At 45.4% G+C, this 13,393-nt stretch overlaps 2 protein-coding genes and 2 long non-coding RNA genes across 6 annotated transcripts in view; 2 read left to right on the plus strand and 2 right to left on the minus strand.

Moving 5' to 3' along the window:
• Positions 1–35: 35 nt before the first annotated feature.
• On the minus strand, positions 36–10,168 carry MTERF2 (mitochondrial transcription termination factor 2). Of its 2 annotated transcripts, none has more exons than XM_048300264.1 (2): positions 9,942–10,168; positions 36–3,827 (listed from the first exon to the last, which is right to left on the minus strand). In XM_048300264.1, the coding sequence occupies exons 1-2, from the start codon at positions 10,078–10,080 to the stop codon at positions 2,620–2,622; spliced, it is 1,347 nt and encodes a 448-aa protein (XP_048156221.1). In that variant the 5' UTR covers positions 10,081–10,168; the 3' UTR covers positions 36–2,619. The 2 variants fall into 2 exon arrangements, with proteins under 2 accessions (XP_048156221.1, XP_048156222.1); XM_048300265.1 differs by having other exon boundaries at positions 36–3,844; positions 9,942–10,009.
• On the plus strand, positions 3,839–9,426 carry LOC125324428. The gene is made up of 2 exons (XR_007202967.1): positions 3,839–5,575; positions 8,513–9,426. It is a non-coding gene; the product is annotated as an uncharacterized LOC125324428 (long non-coding RNA).
• A 139-nt stretch (positions 10,169–10,307) lies between the features above and the next one.
• On the minus strand, positions 10,308–11,407 carry LOC125324429. Its single transcript, XR_007202968.1, has 2 exons — positions 11,375–11,407; positions 10,308–10,657 (listed from the first exon to the last, which is right to left on the minus strand). It is a non-coding gene; the product is annotated as an uncharacterized LOC125324429 (long non-coding RNA).
• Positions 11,408–11,456: 49 nt separating this feature from the next.
• Positions 11,457–13,393, plus strand: part of CRY1 (cryptochrome circadian regulator 1) — a 39,577-nt gene continuing 37,640 nt past the window's right edge. For both annotated transcript variants that reach the window (XM_048300261.1, XM_048300262.1), the window contains exon 1: positions 11,457–11,940. In XM_048300261.1, coding sequence (XP_048156218.1) covers positions 11,783–11,940 — 158 coding nt within the window. In that variant the 5' untranslated portion in view covers positions 11,457–11,782. The remainder of the gene's footprint in view (positions 11,941–13,393) is intronic.

A 13,393-nucleotide genomic window follows, 5' to 3' on the forward strand; every position in this document is an offset into this window, starting at 1 on the left:
TAGCTGTCTAACTAAGCATACTTAGTTACACATCCTCCCACAGTACCATGCTCCAGAGTGTCTTTTATTTGTATCTACTTAGCACCAACCAGCTCTTAACAAAAGGTGTAACTTCAGTGTGTAAGCTGTGCACAGACACAGCACAAAATCCTTTGCACTAATCTTCTTTTCCCCTGATCAATGATGCTTGGGAATACCCACTTTTAAGATCATAGTGAGCTGAATGGAATATGGAACTGAAATTTTCAGGGGGAGTAGTGAGGTTGTTCTTACATCTTGGGATTGTTTTTGTGGTAGCTTTATGTCACTTTCCTTTTCCCAGTCCCCGTTTCAAAAGGGGAAATATTTATGAAGGCAACTTGTATGCCTGACTGCTTGCTATGTAATGAAAGGCTTACTCACAGGCTGGTCCACAGTCACTGTGAGTAACAAGAGATGAGGATTTCAGCAATACAGTGTTTTGGTGACTGGGAGCTTTCCTGAGGTTTTATTGTAAATGAATCCTGTGAAGAAGACAGAAACAGGTCCCAGGCATAGAGTTATGAATGAAGGATTGACTGAATTTTTATCTGGTAGTAGAGAAAAAGCATTTCTGCTCAAGCTTTTATTTTGAAAGGGGAAGAGAAATTGAAACATTCAGAATGCAAAATGAGTTTGTGATAATTCAGGCTGTGACTCAGTTAAGGAAGTACATCCTTGTCCTGTTCTGTTGCCACTGGAGATAATGTGATGGGAATAAGCTGTTCCAAGAACTTTGTAAAAACAGGTAACTGTAGAAATGCTAGAACTAAATATTCAGGGAAAGCACTGTTCTATGTCTTGGTTTCCTTTTCCTCCTAAGCCACCAATCAGGTCTCTGGCTCAGTTACACATTGTGTTATGAAGAGCTTTGGAGAGCTGAAATGCCCCCTTGTGTCTGAGGGGAAGGAGGCTTTTGAATTGAGACAGTATTGTGGTCTGTTTAACAGCTGAGCAGGGAAGGACAGTCAGAAAGTGACAAAGGCAAGTTCCTATGAATTTTTAATACGGCTGTCTTACCAGTTTCCTCTTAAAACACAGTAACCTGTTTTGAAAGAGTCAGCATAGACACGGCCTAGTACCACAGCCTGAGTTTCTTCATGCTGGTGATACGTCCCCTTCTTAAATTCCTGCCAGTGTTGCACGCGCTCCTGTACGAGTGGCATTTACCCCCAGGAGCTCCTGTCACATCCACAGTCGCCTGCAGAGTGCTGAGTGTAAGACCTTCACCTGTTGAGATCTTGGCACTGCTCCTACCAGGTGTTTGCTGCCCTTCCCCAGTGCGCAGCCTGGGGAAGGGCAGGTGGCAGACTACATAAAATCATCATCTTGCAGCCCACCCTCTGTACCAGTAATTCAATACCAGCTTTCTTTAGCAATTCAAAACTGCATTTTAAGAAATGGAGGCCTGGACTTGCTGCCAAAATGGGTGTTAAAAATGACCTTGAATAATGCCTGGAGTGAGGGTGGTGTATAGCTGGTTTTTATTCTGCTGTCAAGAGGGGGAATGTGTGTGGAATAGCTAGGTAGGAAAGTGAGAAATAAAATCACTGATGATCCTAATTCTATTGAGATGATTGTCAGTGATACTACTATTTTATATTATCATTCACAGCCCATAAATGAGAAGAAATCAAATCCCCTGAGAACTTAAAAGCTGTCTGATAGTTACTATTTTGAAAGCCAGCACTTGTCGCCAATTGTCATATGGTGTTATCTGAGATGCAGTGCCACCCATATATTTAGAAACTGTTGCAGCTGTGTGCAAATCTGGTAGTCATTTTTAATCCCCAGTGGTTTACAGACTAGAGTTTTGTTGCACCTAATATAAAGCATGACTTTCTCTTTTCTCCTACTGTCACTTGAGACTTGAGTCTCTCCCTAATTTTTCTTATCCCCAAACCTTGCTAGAAGAGATTAAGAACTATACAATAGCAATAAATGTATTTCCTCGTATCCCAAGCCTTTTGAAAATTTTGAAGTCTCAGAAAAGTGAAGGTTGTCATCTTGTAGTTTCTTTGCATTATGGTTTGTACACAAACATACTAGGGCCTCACCATAGCAGTCACTGAATTTAGAAAAAAATGTCCCGCTCCCCTCTCAGGACAGGGCTTTCCTATCCAAGAAATCAAGTCTGTTGCAGGTCAGGATCCAGGAGCTAGAGCTACTTCAGCAATAAGGAATAGAACTCCAAGAGAGTTTCCTGAAGATACTGAACCAGCAGACTGATGAACGCTGCTGGAAAAATAATCCTCCTCCTATCTTCCTCAGATAAAAATTGTGCTAATCACTACCACAGGCTGGACTGTGCAGTGACAGAGCTGAAAACCTAAGGCAGCTAATGCCCCATCAGGTAAGAAAATGTCGCATCTGAGGTACCCTTAGAAAAAAGCAACCTTTATCATAATTATTACTTGTATGATATTATTTGAAAGCATTGGAGTATTACCACTGTATAATGAAGCTGTGCCTAAGACCCCTCCTGTACAAAGTACAGTATAAAACTACAGTCTGGTTAAGACTGCTTTTGTTCCATCTCTTCTCAAAGAACCAACTTCCCTTTTAATTTGTTTTTGCATAACTTGAAGTACAGTATTCAAATTAATCTTCAATGTGTAGAGGAGCAACAGGATTAAAAATAGGTCTCTCCTTCTTTGATTGTATCTTACCATAAGTGACTTCAAAATCTTTTTTAGTACCATTCAAGCTTTCTAGATTTCCACTCTTTATATCATATCCTAATGCAGAGAGCTTTTTAATTCGGTACTGAACTATTTGTGTTGTCAACTCCAGCACCATTGGTGTCTCTCTAATCTGTGCTATAGAAATTCCTTCCTTCAGTAGTCCTTCAAGTCTTTCTTCCAAAACTGGAACAGAATAGTAGAGAAGGGCTGGGCATTTCAGCACTAGTTGTTTTAGTTCTTGATCACTGCACTTAAAGACGTTTTTGGAGAAAAGCATACTCTTCTGCATAGTGGTAGAATTAAGTTGAAAAATGAAGCCTTTAAGTTTAGAGAGCAGCTGTAGAACTTCCTGGTCAGTGAAATCATTCTTCTGGAGAAATTCCAAGTTCTCCTGGATTGCAGTGGAGGTATTTAATAAAATAAATGGATTTTGGCTCAATAGCTTCAGTATCCAGATCTTCATATTTGCTTCAGACCCCCCTAAATTTAAATAATTTCTTTGTAATGTCTCTATCACGTTTTTGTTTTTCTCAACAGGATTACAGAAAATATTGGGTGCACTTGTCAAGAACCTGGTGATTATATTATTCTTAAGTCCCAGCTCTTGAAAGAACAGTATATTTGCCTTCTGGTTCTGCTGACAGTCAGTAGTAAAAAAAGACTCTGGAAATTGCTCTATTAATTTAATCAGCTGTTTTTCATTCTGGCATACTAATTGCCATAAAGCTCTTTGAGAGTTTATCTCTGCTGGGGTGTGGAGAATTGCCTCGGGGCAGCGTTCTATAATGTTGGCTACAGTGGTCTCATCTGCTCCCATTTCCTGTAATATACCAGCAATTTCTTTAACATAGGCCACATCCTGGAGAAGGACCCATTCCTTCAGTCTGCGTATCTTCGTGACGTCAACTGACAAACTGTAGAGACTCTCAAGGGTTTTTTTATTTTCCTCTCTTGACTTGGTATCAGTTGTGTAACTGGAATGTATTAGGAAGCTTCTGTTTGCTACGTCAGGCCATACTGAGGAAAACTTCAGTCCCGGGTTACAGCTCTGAGATCTTGTCAACAGAAGAGTGAACGTGTCTTTTGCACAGTGAGCGACTCCTCTCAACATCATGGAAGTCAGTCCTATGGAGACACAACAACTGTAAGAAAACACATTTAAGGAATGATTTAATGGTCAGAATCATTGATGTTTAGACAGAGCTGGCGTAAGAAATTACTCTCAAGAGTGGTTTTTGTTACTGGTGCAAAATCCAGGTTTCACATGAAAGCAGGGGGAAAAGACTATTTTTGAAAGGTTAATGTTCTGATGGATATGTCACTGGAACAGTAACATGGATGCAACAGACCTGACGTGGGGCAGTGCTCTGTTCATATAAATGCCTGCAGTCATACAAGCTCCAAACTGTCAGCCATTTCTTGCAGCTAACATTGTCATTGCATTACAGATCACTCATGCTGCATGAGAAAAATGATTCATGTGATTTCATTTGACAGCAATCCCACTAAATTAACAAAAATGGCAGCTTAAATCTTTCTTAGTTCTTATGAATGTATTTGCTTTAACTTCTCAAGCATTATTTGGAGTGTGAATTGTTCTTTCATGTGTCAGAGACCCATCACGCAGTGCTGCTTCAGCAGCAGTTTGTAGCATAACTTCATTTTAAAATCATTCTTTATATAATTAAGGGAGAAAAAAACTCACATGAGCCCTTATGTAAGCGTTTTTCACCAGCTGAGTGTGTTAGTTGATGTTGAATAAGCACCCTGGTATTTTGGGGGAGGAAGCAAGTACACAGTAGCATTTCCATGCCTTCACCTGCCTCTTCTAGCACCTATTTTGCTACAGCTGCCTCTTGCACCAATGCCTTTTTTCTGCCTCCAGGTCTCTTCTATAGGCAGAGTCCTTGTGGAATAGGTGTGTGGCTGTGCTGGAGTCCACAGGGCCAACCCCACACCTCACCTTTGCTCAAACTGGCTGCCCAGTTATCACCAATAGCACATGTGCTGTCACCTGCTCTGCAGGGGCAAAGGAGCCGCAGCAGTCAAACAAAGATATCATCAAGTGTATCTTTAACTTCCCGGGGGGGTTTTCGTAACAACCCTTTGGAAGTACTGAGTGAGAAAGGGAGAACTGCTGATCTCTGCAGTACTCCTGCAAATGGCTACTGCTGGTAACATGCTTAAAACTGCTCAAACTGAAAGTGAGAACATTTGGACAGTTGCTTTCACCTCTCCCTAAGTATAGCACGCTTCAAAAGGTACCTGCATGAGCACCGTTACATTACTTTTGTTGGGTTTTTTGTTGTTGTTCTTTTTTTTTTGTTTGTTTTGTTAGGAGAGAAAATACTGTTATCATCATGCAGTCTAATCTCCTACATAACAGACCAACATACCTATTGCCCAGCTGTACAAGAGCCCTAGAATTTTCCTTATAGCCCATCTTGTAAGAAAGTACATAGTTTGTTTAAAGAACTTTAGTGATAGATCCTCTTTCTAGTTGCCAGGTAAGGTTAAATATTTTCTAGAGGTAAATCCTTTATCTCAAGAAAGTGTACCTTTGCTTTTAGGTTGCTTTTTTTCTGCTTCTAAGCTGGACTATTGTTATGTTACTACATCATAAACTAACAGAGTAAGACAATTTCCTATATGCACAATTATGTTATTAACAGAAGCTGTTTATTGATAACTTGTTCTTTAGTATTATATCACACCTCTAAGGCAAAACCAATTTCCTAATGAGCTGCTTGTGTCAGAACCTCAAGGCTGATGGTTTTGTCTTCATACAGCTTGTGACTTCAGAAGTGCTGTCCCAAGCCCCAGCACAGAACAAGTGATTTTTTCCAGTAACCCTGAAAGCACTGGAAGTGTACGTAAGTCACAGATGTTTTGTGTGCTGACTTTTTCCATGTCCTGAAAAAGTGACTGCAAACTAAACCTCTCCTCTACAGGAGTGACACAACTGCCTGTGTCTGAGCACTCTGAGCAGTCCTACTGAGTTTAGTGGGTCCAGTCAGAATAAGCAAATCTCTGAAGAATCAGGGCTTTCTTCATTAATGCTTCAGCTCAGCTAGAAGCTGCCAGCAAAGCGAAGTGTTGTAAAATTGTTTGGGATGTCAAATAATACTTCCAAAGTACAATCTGGAAAAATAACCATTACTTACTTTTACTTCAACGTGTAATCCTGCTGTTAAACAAAATTGCCTTGTGAGTAATGCAGTCCCTTAAAATACTGTAATTTTTACTATACAGAGCTTTTAAAAAATTCTGATATAGTAAATTGTGCTCTTCTAAAATCTGACATGGGAATGGTTGTTATATTCACTTAAAAGGGGCTTTACATTTCCTAGAAATGTCTGGCATCATAGTCGATTTTTCCCTGTTGTTAGTAAGGATCATCAGAAACACAGAATACTGTAAAAGACAGGAAAACTTTATTTGCCAGAACTCATTTGACTGGGGTACTCAGGAGCCCTTGTAAAAAAGCCCTATGCAAAATACAACATATAAAATAACATTAATGAATTGGAATGTCATGGTGTTCTATAGAAACCAAGAATATCGGAGTTACTTGACATATTTCCAAGTCCACAGATAACAGTATCACATTTCCAGGGTATGTAACTGCTTTCATGAATTCAGAGTTCTCTTAAAGCTCTTGTTGGATCTAATGCATGTTCTAATGTGCAGGACCCCACTGTAACTTTTTACATACTTAGATTGCTGTTGAGGCTGTAAACCAATTGAGAGATTTAGAAAAAAACCCAACCAGCTCAGATAAGATATTTGCTCTCACTGCCAGTAGCACCCTCTCACCACCAAGTGTAAGAACAGCAATAAGGAAGTGAGCTAATGTCGAAGTTACTTGTAATCCTGCTTGCTAGCACACTTGCAGAGACTTGTATATACAGAGCAAAGGGGTGCTATAAGGTTCGTTATTTAAGGAGCCTTCTACGTAGATCTTCTATAGCAAGTGGATACAATGATCAACTGGTTGATTTATCCCTCATTTGAATTTCTGAATGTGTGCTTTGAGACTTAACATCTCACTTTTTGAAAATGAGCAAACCCAAACTTTTACTCATGTTGGATTTTTCAAAAACTCTTAGTAAAGAGGGCAACAGTATGACTGCCTGACCACTACCATTCTCATTACAGGAAACTTAGTACGCTATAAAGAATTAAATGAAACTACTGAATGCCTAGATTGAACTTTAACCAGGAAGAGTAAGTATCTACCTAGAAGAGCGCAGTGTAGAAAGGGTTTGAATAGTTTGTGAAGGAAACTGGGTAGCGATAGGTAGCAGTTTTGTACATTAATGCACAGTAAATATTCACACTTCTGCACTTACAAAAAAAATGAATCCCTGCTTTGCATTGATGGTGGAAATGAGGTAAAGGATTATAAAAGATAAGCTAGACCAACATAAAGCTTTCTAGAAAAAAACATAGAGGATCCTAGGATAAACCAGGTTTGAAGGGATCTCAAGAGCTCGAAGCAGAGTCTGCAGGATCCAGGCTGCTTTGTCCAATCAAGTCTTTAAAGCCTCCATGGATGGAAGCCACCCGGCCTCTCTGTTCTACTGCTCAACTGTCCTTATGGGGAAAAAGCTTTTCCTTACATCCAGGAAAGGAAAGACATTTGAACAGTGCTTAAGGACGCACCGCACTATTTAAACCACTGGTCATCAAGTGGTGGTGCTTTCAGCGCAGAGAAAACAAGGGTCTCCATCACAGCCTGCTCCCACAGCCCGGCCACCTGGACCGTCCCTTCTCACCCTTCGGACTCCGCTTGGGGGCGGAGAGGCTGGGGGCGGATGTTTTCCTGCAGCCAGCACGGGAGCAGAGGCTGCAGGCCCATCCCGCCCCGAAAGCCGTTCCCGCAGCCGCTTCGTGCCGCTCCTGCCGGAGTCACCCGCGGCCGACGCGGGGCCCCGCGCCCGGGGGTCCCTCCCCAGCCGCTTCTCCCCCTGCCCGCCACCCGCCCCATCCTCAGCGCCGCGCCGGCGCTCGGAGCAGGCCAAGCGGAACGCCAGCCGGCCCCTCCGCCCCCAGTGCCCCGGCGCCGGGCCGGCCGAAGAGCGGCCGAGCTCCCGCGGCCGGGCCCGCCGCTGCCCCGCCCGCGCTCACCGGCCTTGCCGCCGCCGCCGGACCGCACCACCGCCGCCGCCGCGCGGGGGGCGCCGGGCACGTACCATGTGCCGGGGAGGGGCGGGGCGGGCAGGAGGACGTGGCTGTCCCGCAGCGTGGGCCGGCACGGGCTCGTCCCGTGCGAAACCGCCCGAGCCTCCGCCACTTGCCAAAGCAGGCTCCACCGGCACTAGGAAAAGTAAAGGCCGTTGCGTTAAAACAGCTTGCAGAGAGAAGTAGTGGGGTAAATAGAAAAAAAAAAAAAAACTTGGAAAAGAAATAATTTCGAAGTAATATAATAGCAAAGAATGAACGTGTTCAAAGTTAGACTACTTGAGTGTGCTCTGGCGGGAAGCAGATAATTCTTTTGATTCGGTAACACCGACATGATGATGGGAGGCTTGTCTTACACCGGTATATTTTCTTCATATGATCACTGCCTTATTACATAATTAATTTCACATATAGCCATTGGGCTTATAGTGTTTTGCTGGTGGCTTTTCAGAAGTTCAGTGAGAACCATCTTCCTCTATCATATTTTTTTCAGCTATATCTACTTCTATTTCTCTTCTAGAGTAACAAATCAGCAGTCACATAAATGATTTCTAGACTAGAAGTATTTTACCAGGGCTGTTTGGATTTCTTAACTAACTCCAAGTTTGCACAATCACATCTTTCAGAGACTGAAAATCACTGCTGTTGTCTCTGTGAACCCTTCTTTTGTCAGCTCCATGTTCAATAGTCTGCACTGGATCTGTGCAAAAGATCTAATGGAGAAGAGCGATGCTACAGAAAGAAACCCTGCTCAAGGAACCTAGTTCGGGATTGGTCTCCTAAATAAAAGCTGTTCCAAGAACAGTTAAGAAAATCTGTGAATATAATGCATACAATGATGTTAAAAACATGCATCCAAAAAAAATAGCTTCTAATTTGTAACACAAAAATGTATTGTATACTTGCTTCTTTATGTTTTTGTCACTTCATGCCTTCATGTTATTTTTTCCCTTCTATCTCCTCCGCATTCTCTTCATTTTTACAATCACAGTCTGGTCTAAATTAGCAATATTGTTTAAAAAAGTTATTCACAAGAGAACACTGCAGTGAGGTTTACTTGTATGAGTTCCTTGATTAACCATCATTCTATTTTCTATTTCAACTAACTTGGAGTGACTCTTCCCTTGAGATCTGACATTTTAATTAATATAGTCTGCATCTATTATATATTAATATATCCTATTACAATATTTATATATTATGTTCTTTCTCACACTTCTTGAGTCAAGAACAAACTGTCTCGCGTAGAAGGCATGGCTAGAGCCAAGTACTGTTTTGACATAATGATATGCTAATGATATACTGCGATTGTTATTTAGCCTGTAGCAACAAACAGCCTACAGACTGATGGTTTTCATGGCTGCCATTTGCTTATGAAGCCATAAGGTCTAGTGAGGAAGGGCTGCTTCCACCTCAGTACTCCCAAGAAGGCAGATTGGTTGATGCTGGACTTTATTCAGGGCTACCTTCAGTGTGGCAGCCTTGTGGGGAGCTAGCAGTACAAATAACGAGTGTGAAAAAGCAATTAAAAAGTTTGAAATAAAAACTGTGTTGTGAAGTGACTTTCCTTGAAAATAAGGAATCTACTTGTTCAATGTGTTCAAAAATTATAGAATTCAAATGAGTTTGATGGACAGTGGTCATTAACTACTGAATTTTCTTTTTCTTTTTTATTTATTTGAAAATTATTTACCAAATATTTGGCATATAATAATAATAATAACCAACCAGGCAAATAAGAATGTACTTTGTATTAATTGAGAAAGCAATGCTCAACTTTACAATGAGCCCACTGCCCCAGCTTTGAGTTGCAGCAAGGGTATATGACAGGATCCCATAAGTTCTTGGATCAGAATGATGAGCTGTGGAATATGTTGTTCTACATACAACAAAGTAGTAATTGAAAAACTCATCATCATCAATTTATGCTGCTGTTAAAGTCAGTGTTCAAGGACTGTTCAGTCTCCACACTCTATACCTTTTATACAAACTTTCTTTCTAAGACCAAACAGAAAGGGATTCTAATCATGGCTGGGTCATTTGCCACTAGCATACCTTGGTCGTCGCTGTCAGGTGGGGCATCTTCTCCCAGGCAAGCTGTGACAGGACAAGAGGACAGAGCCTCAAGCTGCACAAGGGGAGGTTCAGGTTGGACATCAGGAGGAATTTTTTCACAGAAAGGGTTGTTAAACATTGGAATGAGCTGCCCATGGAGGTGATGGAGTCCCCATCCCTGGAGGTGTTCAAGAAGATACTGGATGTGACAGTCAGTGCCATGGTCTAGCTGACATGGTGGTGATCAAAGGTTGGACTCAGAGGTCTTTTCCAACCTAAATGATTCTGTAATTCTGTTATTCTATTTATTACATCATTCAATATGAGGAAAGAAAAGCATGAAGGGAAACATAAGATGCATGCGTCTTCTTGTTGACTTGATGTTTACTTTCCGGATATCTTAGCAGAAAAAATATTTTAGGAGAAAGAAAAATGACAGTTCTTAAAGTACTGTCTAAAATTCTCGAAGTTAAGAAAGGTCAGTACTGCTGATTTGGGTCCTCTGCCTTTTACTTGAGACATTGAGACCACTTTTGCTGTTGCTACCCACTTATTTTCAGATCTGCATCTACAGCTGCCCTGTGAAGACACAGAAGGGTTCTACCGAGTCGTGTCACTGCGATGCCTCGGTCGGTTGTTGGCCGTTCCCAGTGTAACCACGGAGCAGGTCCAGGGAAACCCGCTGTGTTGGCAGCACACAGACGGTGGTTTGAGCTCTGTAATTAACAGGCGTGAGAAATTCACCGTTTAGTAATGACTTTACTAACGGTGCAAGAGGGACCATTTTAACTCGTTCTGCTGCCTGGAAGCGTATTTGGGCGCGGCAGCGCCGCACGGCCGAGCCGCTCTCTCTTGCTCGGGGGTTCTTGTCCAGCTCTTGTGACCAACACCTCCCGGCTGCAGCGGGCGGCTACGAGCCCTGGGCCCGCGTCACAGAATCGTCAGGGTTGGAAGGGACCTCTGGAGCTCCGCTAGTCCGACAGATGCTCCCTACGCACACGCTTACATAAGCGCCCCGCCTGTTTCCCGCGGGATGGGACTGGATGCGGTGGGACCGGCGGGCACAGCCCGGGCTGTGGGGGGGGGGGGGGGGGGGGGGGGGGGGTGACCGGAGCGGCACGGGCACGCGCGGGGCGCGATACATAACAGGCCGGCGGGCGCGCGCGCGCCTGCGCCTCCCGGCGGAACCGGCGCCACCAAGAGCCGCCTCGCGGCCCCGTGCTCATCCGGGTCCCGCCGCACCGAATCGCGGGGGGGGTGGGAGAGAGTCGGGCCCCGCCCCCCGCCGCCCCGGCCTGCCGGCCCCGCGCCGCCTTGGCGGGTGGGATTCCCGCCGAGGTCGCGGGCCCCCCGGCTGCCTCCCGCTGCGCCGCGGGCGCGGGGCCGCCCGGCCAGAGCTCCCTTCCCCCGCGCGCCGCCGGTACCGAACACACCTCAGAAACGTGAGGGGCCGCGGTCACGTGGGGGCGGCGCCGGCCAATGGGCGGCGGGGGGCGGGGCGGCCGGCGCAGCCCCGCGGCCGGCGCAGTCACAGGGCGAGCGGCGAGGAGGCGGCAGCGGGCACGTACGGCGCTTTCCGCGGGCAGGGTGCCCTCACCGCCCCGCAGACATCGCCGGAGCCAGCACTCCCACCTTTCGTCCCTGCTCTCCCCGGCGCGGGGGCTCCGCGGGGTGATGCGTCCCCGCCGGGCGGCCGCTCCCGCCGTGTCCGCCGGGTCCTAGAGCCGTCCGCAGCGAGGCCCCGTGGGCCGGCCCGCCGCCCGTCCGTGCTCGCCCGGCGGCGCCGGGCCATGAGCGGCCCCGCGGGCGGCGGCGGTTCCCGCTGAGCGCCCGCGCCCGGCATGGGGGTGAACGCCGTACACTGGTTCCGCAAGGGGCTGCGGCTCCACGACAACCCGGCGCTGCGGGAATGCATCCAGGGCGCAGACACGGTGCGCTGCGTCTACATCCTGGACCCCTGGTTCGCTGGCTCCTCCAACGTGGGCATCAACAGGTGGCGGTGAGTGCGGGGCGCTGCGGGGGCCCTAATCCCCGCGTTATGTATTCGGTCACGCTGCCTCCCCGCCATCCCCTCCCTCCGCGCCCGATTGGGCCGCTGCCAGCTCCGGCTTCCCTCGGCCGCCCGCCCTCCGCGCGGGCCCGGCCGTGTTACATATCCAGCCCAGCGCCCGCACGTGGGAGGGACGGGAAAGAAGGAGCCGGGAAGCCCCTGGAACAGTGCGGGGCGGGGGGCCGTGGCTTCCCGGGGAGGGAGACCCTTGTTCTCGCCCCCGCGGGCGGCGGTTCAGTGCCCGAGCGCTGGAGCTCAGAGCGGGGCTGCTGTCGGGCGGAAAGCCCTGTGGGGAGTAGCCCAGAGCGATTGCACCATCTCAGGAACTCTGGGCAGTCGGGAACCCCAGGGTGACTCCGTCCTGGAAAAACTGTGAAGCTGCTCGCTTAGCTCAGAAGTACTTTCTCAGAGTAGCGTTCCTGCACGAAAGGTTATCACAGAATATCCTGAGTTAGAAGTGACCCACAAGGATCGTGGAGTCCCAGCTCCTGGCCCTGCACTGAAGAGCCCCAAGAAACCCACATTGTGCCTGAGAGCTTTGTCTAAATACTACTTGAACTCTGGCTGGCTTGGTGTGCAGTGTCCCTTTCTGGAGTGTGGAGATTTGTTCCTACACCTTCAAGCCATTTGTAATTCTCCTCCCCAGTTTAAAAATGAACTTCACTGTGGAGCTGTGACTGATACTTGCATATTAAATGTGTGCCATAATAAGGCAGAGAGGTTAGTAGGACTTCTGTGCATGCTTGTCATGTGAGATTAGTTAAAACATCACTAGGAATCTGAAAATTGTTACCCTTTAAAAGGATTGATAATGCAGTAGAGTTTGTGTATTGTCTGTCCCTCCAATGTCAGGAACTTAAAATGCTCCTGAACTTAGCCTGCCCAGACTACAATGCTGAGAAGTTGCCTAATTATGGAGCAAGCAATGAAACTTAGCTTAACCCTATGTCATAGAAGAATGACAAAGTTTAGATACTTCAGGTTTCAGTTGAGTTCACTTGAAGGATTATTCCTTTTGGATTTAATTTTATCCTAGCTTATTAAATACTTTACCAACCAGGTAACTTACCTTTGCAGTTCTGGGTTTCTATTTTTTTTTCAGATTTTGAGAGGTTTTCCTTACAATCATCTTGTTTTCAAGGGATAGAGATACTAAAGATGCTTTATGTGAACTTTACCTTGATGCTTATTTCATTTGCACTGACAAAAACAACTTAAGAATAATTGTTAGATACTTTCCTTATTTGAGATTCATGATGTACGTTTCATTTATAAGAGATTTTTAATTGTTTTTGTTTTGAATAAATTTTTTTGAATAACATTTTGACTTCATGAAGAAGCTCAGAGATCTTAATTTTGTGGATCATACATGAATAGCTATTTAAGTTTTGAAAGAATGTGG

The sequence above is a fragment of the Corvus hawaiiensis genome, chromosome 4 (genome assembly GCF_020740725.1).
Source record: "Corvus hawaiiensis isolate bCorHaw1 chromosome 4, bCorHaw1.pri.cur, whole genome shotgun sequence".
Lineage (NCBI taxonomy): Eukaryota > Metazoa > Chordata > Aves > Passeriformes > Corvidae > Corvus > Corvus hawaiiensis.

Bases quoted from the DNA above. Each gene is read 5' to 3' on its own strand.
- MTERF2 (XM_048300264.1), bottom strand. From the start codon at position 10,080: ATGTTTAACAACCCTTTCTGTGAAAAAATTCCTCCTGATGTCCAACCT. The intron at 3,828-9,941 runs GTATGCTAGTGG...GTGTCTCCATAG, and splicing joins ACCTGACAGCGACGACCAAG to GACTGACTTCCATGATGTTG.